The following is an 18,957-nucleotide window of genomic DNA, read 5'->3' as shown; positions in this document are numbered from 1 at the left end:
GTTGTGATCATTGCCAATATATAATTGAAATCGCAGCAACACTTGTTGCCAAGGAAGCAAGCAGCAGAATGCTCATCTGATAGCATAGCAGAGTTTTGCTCTTAGGTTGGAGAGAATCATTGCCCGACTGTTGTTTTTCAGTGGTTGATGCATTAGAAGTGGGGCACAGATGATTCAAAGAAATCATCATGGTCTTCATTCCGAGCCTCAAGGGTTTAATTGTAGCCCCATCTCCAAGCCTCCTGCTGACCAGAATACTGAATCCACCACTGTTGTTCTTTCTTCATGCTCCATCCCAGATAAAATTGAGTGTGGAGAGTCCACATTTACCTTTCAATAGCACTTTTCCCCTTCACGGGGGCTTGTTTTTAGTTTTGGTGCTATGGCAACGCTGTACTCAGTGTAAAAGACATTCATCTGCATTGAAAGAAGCAGATTCTCCTCATTTGTTCATAGAGGAAGGAGATGTTTTCTGTGGCAAAACATAAACAAGGGAGAAATAAAATGCGAGTTTGCAAAGAAAGAAAAAACACATTGTGAATGCCTAATGCTCCATAGCTGCTTAGATTTAATTCCTCCTGGACCTCAAGGGGTGGATTTTGTTGTGTGTTTGCAAAACTTCTTTGTCTGGGTGACAAGTCCTAGCATAGATTTCTCCGTGCCCTGTCTTGGTGTTACGGCTGTTTACCATTGATAAACTTTCTGCTGTTTTTAATTATTAGTATTGTATTTTAGTTTGTGAGCCGCCTCAGGCTGGTGGGATATACATTTTCTAAATAAATATATGCCTACAATGTCTGGGTGTGTTCTTTGTTTGGGATGACACTGAGGGGGTATTAATGCCCCGCAGGGTCTTGCCTTACATCCCGCTGAGGGAGGTGGCCAGTATTGCCTCCTGGCCCCATAGGGTTGCCAGGTCCCTCTTCGCCACTGGTGGGAGGTTTTGGGGGTGGAGCCTGAGGAGGGTGGGATTTGTGGAGGGGAGGGGCTTCAATGCCATAGAGTCCAGTGGCCAAAGCGGCCATTTTCTCCAGGGGAACTGATCTCTATTGGCTGGAGATGAGTTGTAATAGCAGGAGATGTCCAGCTATTACCTGGCGGTTGGCAACTCTAGGCCCAAGCCAAGTTGGTGGTGGCATGTGGAAAGAAGTTATGGGCATGTCTTCCTTCGCACAACATAATCTGTAAGATCCTAAAAGGAGTTACACCCCTTTAAGCCCATTGACTTCATTAGCCTTCAATTTGCAAGATCTGAGCAAGGCTGTCAAAGATAGGACATTCTGGAGGACTTTGATTCATAGGGTCGCCATGAGTCGAAAGCGACTTGATGGCACTTAACACACACACACACAGCTCTGCTTAGGACTGTGATGAATATATTGAGCCAGACTTGCGTCTAGCCATATCGGGCCAGTGCAGTTTTGTTCATCATCTGACCAACAGCCACATCCTGTCTGGCTATTTAACTTCTTTGGTATTTTCTCATTAAGAAACCTCCAAAGTATCAGGAGCTTAGTTAACCTGAGCCATAGCAGGCGGTGTCTCAAATATATTTTAAGAGGTCTTTTCCAGGTGGAGCCTGGGGAGGTTAGGGTTTGGGGAAGGGAGAGACCTCAGCACAGTATAATTCCATAAAGTCCACCTTTCAACATTGCCATTTTCTCCAAGGGAGGTGATCTCTGTTGTCTGTAGATCAGTTGTAATTCCAGGAGATCTCCCTGCCCCACCTAGAGGTTGGCAACCCCAGGTGGCTTGCTATTTTTTTTTTTAATGTTTCTTAATTCTTCTGTGCAACCCTTATCTCTGTGCTATTGGTATTAAAGCAACTGCGGTTTCAACCATGAGAACTAGCATGAGAACTGACAACGTGGTGTCTGGTATTGGTTACCAAAACGTTACTAGCAGGCTCTTGAACAGATTTGTCCTTTCATAAATCTGGAGAAGATCTGGAACATTCACCTGTGTCGCTTGTGTTGCCAAAGTAACCTTGACGCTGAAAGCTTGTGTTTGTGTGTCACATGGCCCGTAACCATGGATATCTTACCCATGTAATTTGTAGCTAAGCGATTTAGCGCCTGGCTCCTTAGCAGCGGTATGGTAAGGACCGACAGAGAGAGGAATTAGCGAGAGGCAGAGAATATATATTTTCTAGGCAGAGCATCCGGCGTTGACTTTAGAGGCTTAGGTTTGTCCTTCAGGGATGCCCGGTTTGTATTACCAGAGAGGCCAGCAACAATCCATCAGGGTTAGCAGAACATGTTTCCCATTGTATGTATCAATATTTGGCACTGGGAGTCCAGCGGGGTATTGCTGACAGCTGCGTGGTATGCGCACAATGTCTGAAAAAGCACACCACTCCAACCAAGGAATATGCGCAAATGCCGCGGAAAAATGTCATCAGTCATAAAGCAACTTATGACTTCACTTGAAATGCCCCTGCTTCTTTGCCCAAGTAAAATGTTTTTGTCTCAAAACCATGCACACCCCATAATTTCACTAGCTTTACCGAGCCAGCATGGTGCAGTGGTTAAGAGCGGTGGTTTGGAGCGGTGGATCTGGAGAACCGGGTTTGATTCCCCACTCCTCCACATGAGCGGCGGAGGCTAATCTGGTGAACTGGATTTGTTTCCCCACTCCTGCACACGAAGCCAGCTGGGTGACCTTGGGCAAGTTACAGCTTTGTTAGAGCTCTCTCAGCCTCACCTACTGCACAGGTTGTCTGTTGTGGGGAGGGGAAGGGAAGGGAATTGTAAGCCGGTTTGATTCTTAAGTGGTAGAGAAAGTTGGCATATAAAAATATCTTCTTCTTCTTCTTCTTCTTCTTTCTCCTCCTCCTCCTCCTCCTCATCCATCCATCCCTCCTTCCCTCCCTCCCTCCCTCCATCCATCCACATTGATCATTTATCTAGATAGCATGGGTTTAAAACTTTCCTATTGAAATCCATGGAACCCTCAAGAGGTAGTGCTCTAAAGGTTGCAAACGTTGGCTGTATTGGTGTAGGCATTTTTATTCTTGCTTTATCGTGGTATTTTCTACTGCTGTTGCTAAGATCATTGTGTGTGTTAAGTGCCGTCAAGTCGCTTCCGACTCATGGCGACCCTATGAATGAAAGTCCTCCAAAATGTCCTAACTTTGACAGCCTTGCTCAGATCTTGCAAATTGAAGGCTGTGGCTTCCTTTATTGAGTCAATCCACCTCTTGTTGGGTCTTCCTCTTTTCCTGCTGCCCTCAACTTTTCCTAGCATGACTGTCTTTTCCAGTGACTCTTGTCATCTCATGACGTGACCAAAATACGATAGCCTCAGTTTAGTCATTTTAGCTTCTAGGGTCAGTTCAGGCTTGATTTAATCTATAACCCATTGATTTGTATTTTTGGCAGTCCACAGATTCCGTAACACTCTCCTCCAACACCACATTTCAAAGGAATCTATTTTCTTCCTATCAGCTTTCTTCACTGTCCAGCTTTCACACCCATACATAGTAATAGGGAATATGATGGCATGAATTAATCTAGTTTTGGTGGCCAGTGACATATCCTTACACTTCAAAATCTTTTCTAGCTCCTTCATGGCTGCCCTTCCCAGTCTCAATCTCCTTCTGATTTCTTGGCTGCAGTCTCCCTTTTGGTTGATGGTGGAGCCAAGGAATAGAAAGTCTTGAACAATTTCAATTTCTTCATTGTCAACCTTAAAGTTGTGTAATTCTCCTGTAGTCATTACTTTTGTTTTCTTGATGTTCAGCTGTAGTCCTGCTTTGGCACTTTCTCTTTTAACTTTCAGCAGTAGTCGTTTCAAATCTTCACTATTTTCTGCTAAGGTCATTACCTTGTTAAAAAACGAATTAAGCCAACGCTGTAAGCAATCAGCATTGTTTTATTAGCAATCTAACGTGCCCTTCTGAAACCAGAAGGTGTAAATTTAGGATGGACAATTGGTGCACTGAAGTTCAGATTAAGTCTCCTGTCGATACCAAGTGGACTTCCAACCCAGCAGTAATGTAAAGGGCTGGGCTTGGACATTCTGGTTTTTACAGTGCAGTCTGAAGCAGTGTTAACACTGTTCTAAATCCAATGAAATTGGTGGGCTTAGAAGGGTTGTAAGGATTGCGGCATTGACCTCTGTTGTCATGTTCTTTGGGTGCTTCCTAGAGTCAGTTGACTCATCAGTGAGGCGATGTTTTTGCTCTTTTCTGAGGCTACTTATATGAAACCTCTGCAAAGGCGTCTCTCTGTAGTATTCTGAGGTGATGTGTTTTGCTGCCTCCTTGGCTTCTTTAGTATTTCCTACTTATTTTGGCTCTTACCTTATATTTGCTCTCAACTTCTTAGTTGAACTCAAAGAATAGGATGGGTTGGTAATATGTGGTAGAATGACAGAATAGTCAGTGTATGGGGGTGTTTCTGAGGTAACACAAATAAAAGTTGTTTTCACTTCAACATAAATAGAGTTTAATTTAAGTGAGCCTTAATTTTTATCCACAAATAAAAATTGGGGGGGGGAAACATAAATAGAGTTTATTCAGAAGTAAAACAGCATAATAGTTCCTGTGTGGTTTATAAGCAAAACGGTTTCAGATAGGTACAAAAGTATAATGGTTTCAAGTAGGTTAAGTTCTCCTTTCTCTAAAGTTCCTTAAATAGACCTAGGCACAAAGGCTTATTATCTCCCTGTGACAAAGGTTAAATGGACATAAGTCTGACATCAGAAAACACAAAATTCAAAAACCAGTGTGTGGGGGGCATTTTAACCTTGCAGGACATTCAGTTGCTGACTTAAGAGTGGCAGTTCTCTTACAAAGGGATTTCAAAGGGCGATTAGAAAGAGAGATTGCTGAATCACAATTAATACTGAAGCTTAAGACAACGTATTATCCTGGATTGAATAGAGACCTGGGATTCCTGCCTCATTACCAATGCTGATTTCTCCACGCCTACTGCCCCTCTGCATATCACACCTAATCCAATCACACCTGCTAATATCATTGACCTGCTGTTGACATTTACATGCTATTACCATTGGGTGTCTGAATTCACTCTTCTCTACTTAAGGACAGATGGACTCACATTCTAGCTGTATCTGAAGAAGTGAGCTGTTACTCATAAAAGCTCATACCCTGCCAGAAATTTTACTAGCCTTTAAAGTGCTACCAGACTCTTGCTCTTTTTCTTCTGGCCTGGAGAGGGTTGGGGCTTGAGGCGCCTCTTCAGCCTCAGACCAGTCCGAGGGAGAATCTGAGCTTTCCTCTCCCTCGGAGGCTACCCGGGTGGCTCTATGCTCAGCCAGCCTGGGTCACAGCCTGCTTCCTCCCGGGCTACTCTTCAGGCCAGAGAAGCTCCGCCCCTTCCACCCTCTGCCCTCCCCCCAGAAGTCCATAAAAGGAGCTCTCCTTCCCCGTCACGTCACTTCCCTTCCTAGCCAGCAGCGCGGCTCGCACCTGCCCCGCCTTTGCTCACCCGCGGCTCAGCTGTTTGTCGGGGCTGGGAGCTTGAACAAAAGGAGGTTAGTAGCGGACTAGTCGTGTGATTACACGCACGCCGGCGTTCTGGTAATGTAGTGAAATTTAAAAAAAAGTAGCGGTTTAGCACCGAAAAGATGGCTAGAAACCAGGGATTGCTTAACCCGTTTTTTTTGTTTGTTTGTTTTTTTTGCTTAAATTGCGCCTAAGGTGGGTCCAATGCGCTGCCCTCGGACGGTCATGCATTTAGACCATAGGATTTCGCTACTTTTAAGGCACAAAGGCGAGACAAATTGGCCATGAATTAAACCCCCAAGCTTCTCTGAGCAAACCAGTCCACTCCCCTAGGGTACAGCTACCATCCGATCATAACACGCTTCAGTCCCCCAGCCTCCCTCCCTCTTGCTTATGCTAAAGGCCTACATTTTAACTCACAGTAGCACAAGGGTTGCCAGGTCCCTCTTTGCCACTGGCCGGAGATTTTTGGGGCATAGCCTGAGGAGGGCAGGGTTTGAGGAGGGGAGGGGCTTCAATGCCATAGAGTCCAATTGCCAAAGCGGCCATTTTCTCCAGGGAAACTGATCTCTATCGGCTGGAGATCAGTTGTAATAGCAGGAGATCTCCAGCTAGTACCCGGAGGTTGGCAACCCTAAATATCACACATAAAACTCTTGTTTTGTTGGGGGATTTTGTCATCAAGTGACAGCTGGTGGGGTTTTCAAGGCAAGAGATGTTCATAGGTGGTTTGCCATTGCCTGCCTCCGTGTCATGCCCCTGGTATTCCTTGGAGGTCTCCCATCCAAATACTTGCCAGGGTCGAGGCTGAGAGTGTGTGACTAGCCCCACATTAAAACCCAGAAATAAATCACACACTACCACATATTTACATAGCAAAACATTGCACCTTCTTTGTCCTCTGAAACTAAAATTGCACTCCCAATAAGACCGTATGGTGTTGTGAAGTCATAACTTTTTCTTGAGAGTGTGCTTGTTTTTTTTGTTTTTTTTTAAATCCCTTAGAACTAATTAATTCTGAGGGTATACTTTACATGTTATGTGTTCTCAGAAATATGAGGTTTCTCAATCAATAATGCTTATCAATTATACAGCACTTCTTGGTATTAAATGCACGGTAGGCAGGGTGAGGGAACAGATTTTGTAGCATCAGTAAAAGTAGGGAATGCGAGGTAGTGGTCGGAGCGTTGAGCTCTGAGAACGGAGAGCCAAATCGGCCCCAGAGATGGTTTGGTGACCCCCCTCACTCTGTTTTTGCCTGGCCTACAATTTCTGCATTAAGATACATGCATGCCAGTGGCAAGGTCTGGCTTTCGTTTCAGATCTGACTGTAATGATGCACACCTGGGTTTACTACATAGCTGCTAGCTAGTTTCTAATTCTCTAATGCTGCATTATGTGAAGTACCTTTTGGACGTCTTATGGTAACCTGATTTATACTTACCCTGTGTGGGATATGAAAATGATTGTGTATGACTATACACTCTTTAGAAGCAATTCTCTGTAAGTATGTTTTATTCATTTAACTTTGTATCTTGAATAGCTGTAATCTAGAGTATATGACTATGTACTGCCATTTTAAAATACAGGAAGGACTGAAGAAGGATTCTACATTATTGTGAATTTGAAACGGCTGTATCCTATTGAAGATTGTGGCTTCTCATTCATCTTGAATATTGAACTTGAACTCTTTACTTACTTGGTACTCTGCTGAGACCTTTGAAAGACTTTTTGCCCTTTGATTGTATATTTTGTACATACTGTGTTTGGTTATAGTGTGGTTACTTGTGTTTGTACATTGTATGTATATAGGTATCTCAGTAGCTTATATAAATTGCACCTTGTTTGTAAATATTCTTCGCTCCTATACCATTTTCCCAACCTTTGGTATTAGTATAGAGGTGCCTGTTTCTCCCCCGCAACCTGGAGGTTGGCAACCCTAATGGAAGACCACTAAGGAAGTCCAGGGTTGCTACCAGAGGCAGGCAATGGGAAACCACCTCTGAAGACTCTTGCCTTGAAAACCCTATGGGGTTGCCATAGGTCAGCTGTGACTTGATGGCACTTTCCACAACATCTGCTTTTCTTTCTCTCAAATTATAGGTCTATAAAATTATGCGTGGTGTGGGGAGAGTGGACAGGGGGAAGTTTTTCTCCCTCTATCATAATACTAGAACGTGGGGCCATCTGCTGAAGCTGGAGGGTGAGAGATTCAAAACTGATAAAAGGAGATGTTTCTTCATGCAACGCATAGTTAAATGGTGGAACTCCCTGCCCCAGGATGTGGTGATGGTTACCAACTTGGAAGGCTTTAAGAGGGGAGTGGACATGTTCATGGAGGAGAGGGGTATTCATGGATACTAGTTAAAATGGATACTAGTCATGATGCATACCTATTCTATCCAGGATCAGAGGACCACGCCTATTATCTTAAGTGCTGTGGAACACATGCAGGATGGTGATGCTGCAGTTGTCTTGTTTGGGGGCTTCCTAGAGGCACCTGGTTGGCCACTGTGTGAACAGACTGCTGGACTTGATGGGCCTTGGTCTGATCCAGCAGTGCTTTTCTTATGTTCTTATGTTCTGTCTCCCTGCTCAAGACAGAAACAGTCTCAACAGTGCAGAAGTGAAGTAGTTAACATGAAGTTCTAATTTTAGTTACAGCCATTCAAACACAGCCAGGACTCAATTGGAATGGGGCCTTGTGGCCAGATGCGAAGCTATAAGCGAGACAAAAGCATGAACATGGATAGAGTGCTTCATTCTTCCTGCCAGTCTGTTACTTTGCCATAACAATTCATTCAGTGTTCCGGTTGTGCTTTCTGCTACATTTGGATTTAAGTCTCTTTCTATATTCCTCTAGGAGTGGGGGTGGAAGGAGGGGATTATTAAGGACATATGAAGCTGGTTTCTACCAAGCAAGCCCGGGGGCCTACAGAGATGCCTCTTTCATTGTTTTTGTATGTTTGTCACCGTGAATGTTTTCATTTCACACATATTCATTGTTGGTATTCTTTGTTTGTATCTTCGTAAGTAATTTGTATGCCATTTATATGCAATCAATGCAAGAATTAGCATTCAAAACTGCATGCATTTTAATGTGAAAAATACAGCGGGAGGAAACAAAATTGCATGGAAATAAAGATGCGGAGGTTTGTGGTGCATCAAGGAAACAATGAATTTTCAAGTAAAAGGTTGGGGAGACTTTGCAAAATTCAGTAACATACTTGAGCAGGTCTGGGTACAATCAGTGTCTCCATGGAAAATTGTCTGGGAACTGGTATATGCCACCTTGAGTTCCCTGGAGACAAGGCAAAGTCTAAATCTAAATAAATAATAACATGGGATATGAACCGGTCCTAAGAGAGCTGTTCCAAACTGAGAAATGATACACAAGTCAGTTAGTGTTCTTGTTTCCCCATATGGATAAGAGCTCGTTAAACATTTACTATCTGCATATAGAACTGGAAAATTGCTTCGGTTAAACACGAGCGATTCTGTGCCTTTAGAGAAATTCCAAATGAAACAGAATATTAGAAATTACCAATGGGAGCCTCCGCTGTCTCCATTCAACTGAACCGTGGAACTGGCACAGTACACTGGGGAAAAGGAAAGAGAAAGACTCCAGGTCGTTCATCAAGTAGGGTTGCCAGGTCCCTCTTCACAACCGACAGGAGGTTTTGGGGGCGGAGCCTGAGGAGGGTGGGGTTTGGGGAGCGGAGGGACTTCAATGCCATAGAGACCAATTGCCAAAGGCAGCCATTTTCTCCAGGGGAACTGATCTCTGTCAGCTGGAGATTAGTTGTAATAGTAGGAGATCTCCTGCTACTACCTGGAGGTTGTGTGTAAGAACAAAACAGGGTAGGCTCAAAGTATCAAAGTAACAAAAGCTATATTCAAAGTTAACAAGTGCAAAGCTCAAACAAGTGTGACAAACAATTGTACAACAATATTCAACAAGATACAACAGCTGTTCGAGGTAACAGCAATTACGGCAAGAGCCCAATGGCTGTCTCCAAAGGTGGATGAGAAACAAGTCCAACAAATGGAAGATGGTCAGATGTAAAGTCCAAAGGGGAAAACCACAGTCTTGCCGCTGCCAGGAACCAAGCAAAGTGGCACAACGAGGAGGAAACGCTTTCCCGGGTAGTTGAGGCGCTTTCACCTAATAAAGCTTCATCAGCCTAAAAATCAAATAACATCTTATCTACGAGTTCTAATTAAATATATATATATATAAATTTAAAGGCTTGCGGATAAAAAAGCAACTTGCTTACCTCAAGAAGAGGGAATGTTCACAATTTGCCTGAGAGGATCATAATAGTCATTTTTCAACAAATACATTTGACTGAACGTCTTCAGTTCTGTTTTACTGTTTTTATTTTATTTTCTTAATAAAGTTTTATGCTCCCAAGAAAGATGGGCTGCAAATCTATGTTTAAGCTGTTGAGTGTAAGGGCGTATAAAATATATAGTGTTTTTTTATAGTGGTCTTTGGTTATCCCCTTCTAAATCGAAATGGACATGTCCCCTTTAAAAAAAATTTGCGATCCATGCACATATCATCACGTGACTGGAAACAGGAAATATATTTTATACGCCCTTACAGGTCATTGATGAACAGGTTGAAAAGCACCGGTCCCAACACAGATCCCTGAGGCACCCCACTGCTCACATCCCACCATTGGGAGAACTGACCATTGATTCCTACTCTCTGCTTCCTATTTTTCAGCCAGCTCTCAATCCATAAGAGGACTTGTCCTCTTATCCCGTGACTATGACGTTTGCTTAGCAGTCTTTGGTGGGGGACTTTGTCAAAAGCTTTTTGGAAATCCATATACACAATATCCACAGGCTCATTCCTGTCCACATGCTTATTGATGCTTTCAAAAAACTCTAATAGGTTAGTGAGACAGGACCTACCCTTACAGAAGCCATGTTGGGTTTTGCCCAGCAGACCTTGCCCTTCTATATGCTTGACAATTCTATCTTTAATAATGCTTTCCACTAATTTACCCGGAACAGACGTTAAGCTAACTGGCCTGTAATTTCCTGGGTCCTCCCTGGAACCTTTTTTATAAATGGGTGTTACATTGGCCATTCTCCAGTCCTCTGGTACAGAGACTGATCGAGGGGACATATTACATATCTTTGTTAGAAGTTCAGCAATTTCCCATTTGAGTTCTTGAAGAACTCTAGGATGAATACCGTCTGGTCCCTGTGACTTGTTAGTTTGCAATTTGTCTAGACGTTCTAGGACTTCCTGCCTTGTTACCACTATTTGCCTCAGTTCCTCATTTTCCCCTCTCCAAAATCTCTGTTCAGGAGAAGGAATCTGCTCTGTATCTTCAACAGTGACGACAGATGAGAAGAATTCATTTAGTTTTTCAGCAATCGCTTTATCCTCCCTTAGAGTTCCTTTATCTCCCGCTATTACAACTGATCTCCAGCGGATAGAGATCAGTTCCCCTGGAGAAAATGGCTGCTTTGGCAATTGGACTCTATGGCATTGAAGTCCCTCCCCAAACCCCGCCCCCTTCAGGCTCCACTCCCAAAATCTCCCACTATTTCCCAGCCTGGAGCTGGCAACCCTAAATAGGATGGTGGTGTTGTTTTTAAAAGAAATAAATTATCATGTTTTCTTTCACAACATTTTGGAGCTAGCTGTGGGGAGCAGCAGGGAACGTATCTGGCTTGAATCTTTCCCCAAAGCATTAAACCAGATACTGCGTAAGAGAGAAAAATGCAAGGGCAGCTTATTTTCCCTCGGCAAGCGTGAGATATGGCATGCTGCATTTAGTGTAATCTCTCTCTTTCTCTCTGGCTGCAAGCCCATAACCACTTTAATAAGAGTAGACCCATGACTCCCCCCACCCCCTTTTTTTTGCAAGGAAATGGTTCCAGGATTTTGGTGATAATTTTCAGCCAGCAGTCTAATATATTTGCTGATTCTTTCAATTCTGCACTCTTAGTGAGTTATTTATAGTGGCTAAGAAACTAAATGGTTAGATCTGCTGTCAAAAGCTTTGCAAATAAGTTATTGCTTCCCCCCCCCCTCCGTGAGTCCCTTGCTGAATTAATTCTGTAAGAGGGCAATGCGAAAAAATCAACTTATCCGCCGTTTCTGAATTATGGGGGTACTTGAAAGGGAAACTGCTTTTATTTGCAACGTCATTGTACATGTAGTTACAGTGCCAGTGCATACTTACTTGGGAGTAAGCGCCATGGCATACAGTGGGACTTGCTTTGAAATAAAATTGCATAAGATTGCACTGTTAATGTATCCTGACACACCCCAAAAGGCCAAATTGAGGGGTCCATACTTGAAAACTGGCCCATGCGGGCTCAGTTTTGTTCAGATCTGTGTTGTTGGGGTGGGAGGTGGGGGTTAACTTCCCACCCACACTATTTTCCAGTTAAAAATCAAACCCAATGAGCAGCTACTGCCTTGGGAGGGAAAAACGATAAGGTACAATAAAGCTATCTGTTAGGGCTAATAGCAGCTAGGGTTGCCAACCTCCAGGTGGTGGCTGCAGGTCGCTCGCTATTACAGCTGATCTCCAGGTGACGGAGATCGCCTGGGGAGAGGTGTTCTTACTGGTGAAGCTATGGTTGCCAGGTCTCTCTTCACAACCGGCAGGAGGTTTTTGGGGCGGAGCCTGAGGAAGGAGGGGTTTGGGGAGGGGAGAGACTTCAGTGACATAGAGTCCAATTGCCAAAGGCAATCATTTTCTCCAGGGGAACTGATCTCTATGAGCTGGAGATCAGTCGTAATAGCAGGACATCTCCAGCTATTACCTGGAGGTTGGCAACCCTAGTCAGCGGAAGGTGGACTCTATGGCATTATACCTAGGGTTGCCAGCTCTGGGTTGGGAAATACCTAGAAATTTTGGAGGTGGAGCCTGAGGAGGGCAGGGTTTGGAGAGGGGAGGGACTTCAGTGCCATAGAGTCCCATTGCCAAAGCATCCATTTTCTCCAGGGGAACTGATCTCTGTTACCTGACAGTCAGTTGTAATAGCGGGAGATCTCCAGCCACCACCTGGAGGTTAGCAACCTTAATTATACCCCCTTGAAGTCCCTCCCCAAACCCTGCCCTCCTCAGGCTCCACCCCCAAAATCTCCAGGTATTTCCCTAAGCTGGAGGGAAGCGTTCTGTCAAAGAAAAAACATTGAAGAACAAGTCAGAACACCATCAGCACAAACCCTGCTCCAAATGTGTCCCATTCCCGTTGACACAGAATTCTCCATCTTACTGGTGAACCAGGCCTGGCATTCAATACTGTTCTGAAAAGGGAGAGGAGAAGCTGAACTTCTGCCCAGCTCTAGGCTCCAACTCTTAGGCTGAGAGTTGATGGACAAGAGCCCTTTGGCTTGGCTTGTGCCTCTGGGCACACCCAGGCCTTAAAGACCTGTGTGTGGAGAGGAGAGTGAACTCAGCGAGATGTTACTCAGTGGCTGGTAACTAACAGGACCTTCTCCAGTTCCTCCCCCGCCAGAGTTTGTACCGTTTAAAAGCAGCATATTGGACTTGGAGATCGTTTTGAACAATGCACGTACTTTCCCTGCTGTGTCATTTTCCCTTTTCATATTTCTCGTTTTCTTTTTTTATTGCACCTTCTCGAGTCTATAAAAAGTGCAGAAATGTCAGTCGAGTCAAGATAATGACATTTCTAATTCGTCTGCAGTGGGTTTTATTGCAAATTGCAATGGCTTTATAATCCAAGTCCATTCACTTTAGAAAATATATTTCTATAGTCTGGAAACAGATAGGAAGTTCCAGTTTTAAATAACCCGCATCCTTCTCGGCCAGCTTTTAGCCGTCAGTTCATCCGCATTTTCCCAGATCGCACTTCTTGCGTATCTCCAGCACAAAGCATTCTCCTATGCAAATGTGAATTGCCATTTTTGCATTTCAGTGAAAATTCAACATAAGTGTGTGTTATCTTACAGGTGAAGGAAGCAATGCAAAGAATCCATGACAGAGGCAATATAGGAAAATTAATTCTGGATGTGGAGAAGACACCCACTCCATTGGTGAGTAGCGGGGGGGGGCACTGTTGGAGTACAAAGAGTCATTTGAGCAATTTGGGGCTTTAATTAGGGTTGCCAACCTCCAGGTGGGGCCTGGAGATCTCTCAAAATTACAACTTTTCCCCAGATGATCGAGATTAGTTCCCCTGGAGAAAATAGTTTCAGGAGCACCTTAGAGACCAACAAGATTTTCAAGGTATAAAGCATTCAGGAATCAAAGCTTCCTTTGTCAGTTACCTTAGTGAGATACCTGGAGAAAATGGCTGCTTTGGAGGGCGACTTTATGACATCGTGCCTGCCGAGTTCCCTGTCCTCTCTAAACCTTGCCCTCTTCAGCCTCCTCCCCCAAATCTCCAGGAAGTTCCCAACTTGGAGCTGGCAAGCCTAGCTTTAATGAATCCGAGATTTTCCAAATGGATAAAAATAAAAAATAAAAAAATAAATCAGATTCCTATCTTTAAAAGCAGTCAAGACACCATACAGTGAGTTCACAAGTAAATAAATTCCAAAAGTGAAAACGGAAATGTGGCTTCGTTCATCAAATTCAGATTTACTGGACCCCAAATCCTACCCATGTTCATCCAGAAGTCCTGCTGATTTCAATTATTTCTGCTCGCTGCTTTGGATTTAGCCCTGGTCTGTGCATGCTCTACTAAATGGTTGCTGTAGGGTGCTGAGGTGGTGGAATAGCACCTTGTTGGGGACCCCTACCTGAGACTATTTGAAAGAGCAAGACTCAGATCTCTGCTCAGTCATGAACGTACGTATGGGCAGCCTTCTGTCCAAGTCAGTTGATTTATTTAAGCAATTTATTATCCTCAGGTTTCTCCCCAATGAAGACCCGAAATGGCTGGCAAAACACCTAAATATAAATTTAATAAACAACAATTTTAACAAACAATACAATTTTAAAGAAGTGGGGAAACCCACAATGCTACATCCTGAGCAGGTTTAGATCTGGTGGCTCACAACAGTGGACAGAACTTTAAATGTAGTAAATAAAATACATGATTTTTTTTTAAATCTTTGTTCGTAGGCTGATAGAACAGTGAAATTGATAGCAAACCAGTGGAGTACGTTTTCAGTATGATCTCTCCCATCAGACATCATTCTTCACATTGCCTATCTGTGGAAGTGTTATATTGAGCCTTCTGCTATCTCTGTACAACCCCTAAAAGAGCAATTTGATTTTGGCGTGCGCCTCTTGGAGACTTTCCGGAACCCTTTCTGGAACGCCAAAACGCACAACTGCAATTTGCAGTCCTGGGATGCTCCTCAGTTTGATAATTCTCTAATCCTCCTGGCCATAGTCTTTGGAGGCAACGGGCAAAACCAGATGCGCTGTGACATGCAGCCACCGCAATCCAGTGACCGGCACTGCTTTGCTTAGACAGTTACTGCAAAATGCAAAGGGCTTCTTGGTGAGAATCCCAAGCAGAAATCTCTTTGGTATTCTCTTTTATGCATGGATTTACTTTTTTGTCAAGGCTCAGTTTGAGTGCTGGTCCTGAAGGCAGGTTTCCAAGACTAATTTGGGTCAGAAATTAAAACCGGGGGCTACAAAAATATCTAAGATGCATTTTTAATTTTGATTTCTTTATTGATTTTTTTTAAAAAAAAAACTATTACCAATTGGCTGCACTATTTCTGTGAAGTCTTTGGCTCAAACCCTCAAGTATTTTATTAGGATTGCCAGGTCCCTCTTCGCCACTGGCAGGAGGTTTTTGGGGCAGAGCCTGAGGAGGGCAGGTTTTGGGGAAGGGAGGGGAGGGATTTCAATGCCATAGAGTCTAATGGCCAAGGTGGCCATTTTCTCCAAGTGAACTGATCTCTATCGACTGGAGACCAGTTGTAATAGTAGGAGATCTCCAGCTAGTACCTGGAGGTTGGCAACCCTAGTGATGTGGGATGTTGGCCCTCCACCATCCCATCTTCAAAAGAGCCCTCCTGTTACTGAATGGGGTGTTCCCATGCAGAAATGTCTTACGCACCTGCTAAAACGTTTTGAGGTAGGAAGACAGTCAAACAAAGCCTGTGTCCTCATTGGCAGCACAGATGTCAGGCTCCACGGCACAGCTGCTCTACGTAACCTTTGCATAGTAAATAATTCATCGCACTTCCCTAGCTGCTTTCACACTTGCCTCTTAGGAGCTACGCTGTTCACATATATGCTGTGTAATCCACAGTTCCAGTTTTTAATTGGAAAGACATTGAGAGTCAGGAGTACATTAGGAATTATTCCATGATCTCTTAAAGCAGCTGTGTCCAGAATCACTATCGATTTGTAATGTGGACGTAATTGTGACCTACATCTCAGGGAGACGGTAAGAATAGCCACAGTTACTAAGGCATTTTCCCAACCAAATCTAGGTGGGGATGATTTTTTTTTCCTGCAGTCATCATTACCTTTGACACGCGCACTCCTGTTTTGGTCTTCTAATGCTCTCTGGTCACACACCCCCTCCCCCCAAAAAAACCATGCAGATCTGTACAGGAAAAAAATGAATGTCTATCTCAGGGGTCCCCAACGTGGTACTCATGGTCTCCACGGCACCCGCCAACAGCTTTGGTGCCCGCCAAGTGTTTTTAGAAAGTGGGTGGGGCCAGATGAGGCTTTTCCCCATTGAAGAACTGATTGGCTGTGCAGATTTTTTAAAAACTTTGTTTTGGCAGCAGCTGCCACCACAGCACGAGGATCTTCTCTGTGTGACTGAAGGTAAGATGCAGCAGCCATTTTGTAGTTGGCTCCGCCTCCTGCAGCCGCCATTTTTGGGGAAGCCATTTTATGGCTGTGTCCCCCACATTGTGTCAGAATTCCGAAGGCACCCATGGACTCAAAAAGGTTGGGGACCCCTGGTCTATACCATTTAGGCCGTAAAGGCTGTAAGGTTGGGCCTTCAAGTGTCTTTGAAACAGTAGTACATATATCACAGAAGTTCAGAGTGCTTTAAGAAAAAACAAATCAAGTGCCTTTCTTTAGATACCTTGAAAACGAGCTGGAACGACTTATCCCAGAACATTAGAGCAGCAACCGTAAAGCAAAGGTCTCCCGTTTGCTCTGTCCGAACATGCCTCTTGTCTTTCCAATGCAGATGGCCAACGACAGCACAGAAACCAGTGAAGCCGGCGAAGAAGAAGAAGACCACGAGGGGGACAATGAGAATAAAGAGCGTATACCGTTCATCCAGCAATAGTTACGACGGGTGGGAATGAAAGCCAGGAGGAGGAGGAAAAAATGGATCGAGCAGAAGAAGGGAAGACGACTGCGAAATCCATTTTTGTGTACCAGTGAACAAATGCTCTAGTACAGTGTGTGTTGTTTATTTGTCTGCAGTCAGCTGAGCTATAAGCTGTTGGTCATTGATGTTTTGAACTCAAGTGCCATTCCCACCCAGTACAGTATTAACATTCCATCACGTGGCACCACGTCGGCCAGTCAGAATTCCCTCTCTAAAGCCTTATTAATATACTCACTCGTTTCGAGACCAGAAGCTTTTCTCATGCAGCTTCCAAAACCCAATTTTCAAACCCGTTGAGAAGGGTTTATTCCCCCCCCTACCCCAATGCAGCTGACCCATTGGCTAGGAAAGTGAAATTGTTATGAAAGGATGGTTTCCAATGAATGAGAGCCCAGGATCCCTGTTTGTTTCAGTGGCCTGGTTGGCCTGTTCCACCAGCCAAGGGTCCTCGTTCCATGCTAGAAGGAGCATGTCACGTATTAGACATTGTGTGAGCTGGGAACTTCGTGCATCAGCCCAAGCACACATTTTCCCTCGTGAACAGGGGAAATGTAAAGAGGGTTTGCGTGCAAAAAGGCACATCTGGCTCACATAATGCCTTGTATCCCTGCACCTACTTTCTCCACCACAAAAATGACTACCCTCTAGGGGGGATTGTGTGAATCATCCCAAGAGTCAGTGACAGGTCTGTGCATGCAACTAACTGGGGTACTCCCGTGTTAGGGTTGCCAGGTTCCCCCTCGCCACCGGCGGGAGCTTTGTTGTGGTGGGGCTGGGGGGTGACCAGCGCAATACCATCACTTCCAGGTCTACCCCAGAAGTGATGGGGGTGATCTAGCACATTCCTCCAAAAACTCTACGGAAACTATAGAGTTTTTTGGAGGAATGTGCTAGAGCTTCCCCATCACTTCCGGGATAAACCCAGAAGTGACATTAATCGGGGGGGCCTTCAGCTGGCCTGCTTCCACCTGCCCGCCAGCTGAGGGGCGGCGGGCAGCCCCCTTAATTGGCAGGCGATTGCCCACCATTACTATCCCTTGTATGGGGACCCATTCCTATAGGTGTCAGGAAAATTTTCTGCTGAACCTCAAAGCCAGGTATCCTAGCCATTTCATTTCCAAATTATATTTTGTCTTCTAAAGAAAATTCTTAATTTCTCGAGGATGTAGAATACCTTAGTTATAAATTCAAGATACTATGTTGCTTGGTGTAAAAGGAAAGAGGCCAGAAGAGAGTGACAAACATTAACTGGTATAGGAGTACATATGGTAATGATCAAGACCACTTGTCTAACTGAAAATTAAATCATTTGTGGCGCCAAAAGATATGTTGGCCCCTCAAACTTTTATTGCCTTACATAGAAAAATCTCCAGCTTTTTCTGGTCCTAAAAAATCTTTGACCACAAAGAAATACAGGAGATCTTTTTTTTTGTTTTGAAAGCAAAAAATGTATTCTTAAAAATAAGGGTAACGATTGCTGTTCAGCACATTGGGAGAAATGCTAGTGTATCGATCTTACACCCATGCCTCAAAATTGTGCTAATGTACTTAACCTTAGCCCTAAGTAACTTTTCTCTCAGCACGAAGCTCTTTCCTTCACACTGATTCAGTAAGGGTTGTGTTGTAGCCTAACGGTGTAATCCTAAATAGAGTTAAATCTTTCTAAATCCACCAAAGTCAATGTGTTTAAAAGGATATAACTGTAGTCCAAACTACATTTTATGTTTTACACAGGTTCCTAGCAAGGATTGGCAGTCATATTGGAGTTGCGAGTGCCCCAGTGACAACTCCATGTAAAAGTGTCGCGGGAGCCTGATTTGTATTGTAACTGCAGTGAGTAGGGAGGGGGGGCTTCTGCCTTCCCCCCATATGGGCTTGCCAGCTCCAGGTTGGGAAATATCTGGAGATTTTGGGGGCGGAGCCTGAGGAGGATGGGGTTTGGAGAGGGGAGGGACTTCAATGTCATAGAGTCCAATTGCCAAAGCAGCCATTTTCTCCAGCGGAACTGTTTTCTATTGCCTGGAGATCAATTGTAAAAGCAGGAGATCGCCCGCCACCACCTGGAGATTGGCAACCGTACCCCCATGCTATTTTTCTGAGCCAAAATGGCCCGGGTGGAGCTGTTTGCCCCATGGGGAGGGGTGCATGCAAGCATTTAGTGTACCTGCAGCCCTCCCCCATGGAGCATGTAACACCACCACCCCTGGGCCATTTCA

General features: G+C 44.3%; 1 protein-coding gene across 1 annotated transcript in view; it reads left to right on the top strand.

The window, feature by feature from the left end:
• The window catches only part of VAT1L (vesicle amine transport 1 like), an 85,397-nt gene extending 68,670 nt beyond the window's left edge, over positions 1 to 16,727 (top strand). Inside the window, exons 8-9 of the mRNA XM_056862675.1 lie at positions 13,422 to 13,505; positions 16,595 to 16,727. Of these exons, the coding sequence (XP_056718653.1) occupies positions 13,422 to 13,505; positions 16,595 to 16,696 (186 nt within the window). The 3' untranslated portion in view covers positions 16,697 to 16,727. The remainder of the gene's footprint in view (positions 1 to 13,421; positions 13,506 to 16,594) is intronic.
• Positions 16,728 to 18,957: the final 2,230 nt, after the last annotated feature.

This window comes from Euleptes europaea, chromosome 17 (genome assembly GCF_029931775.1).
Source record: "Euleptes europaea isolate rEulEur1 chromosome 17, rEulEur1.hap1, whole genome shotgun sequence".
Classification (NCBI taxonomy): domain Eukaryota; kingdom Metazoa; phylum Chordata; class Lepidosauria; order Squamata; family Sphaerodactylidae; genus Euleptes; species Euleptes europaea.
Note: the sequence above shows the minus strand (reverse complement) of the source record. Positions and strands in the feature narration are given on the sequence as shown.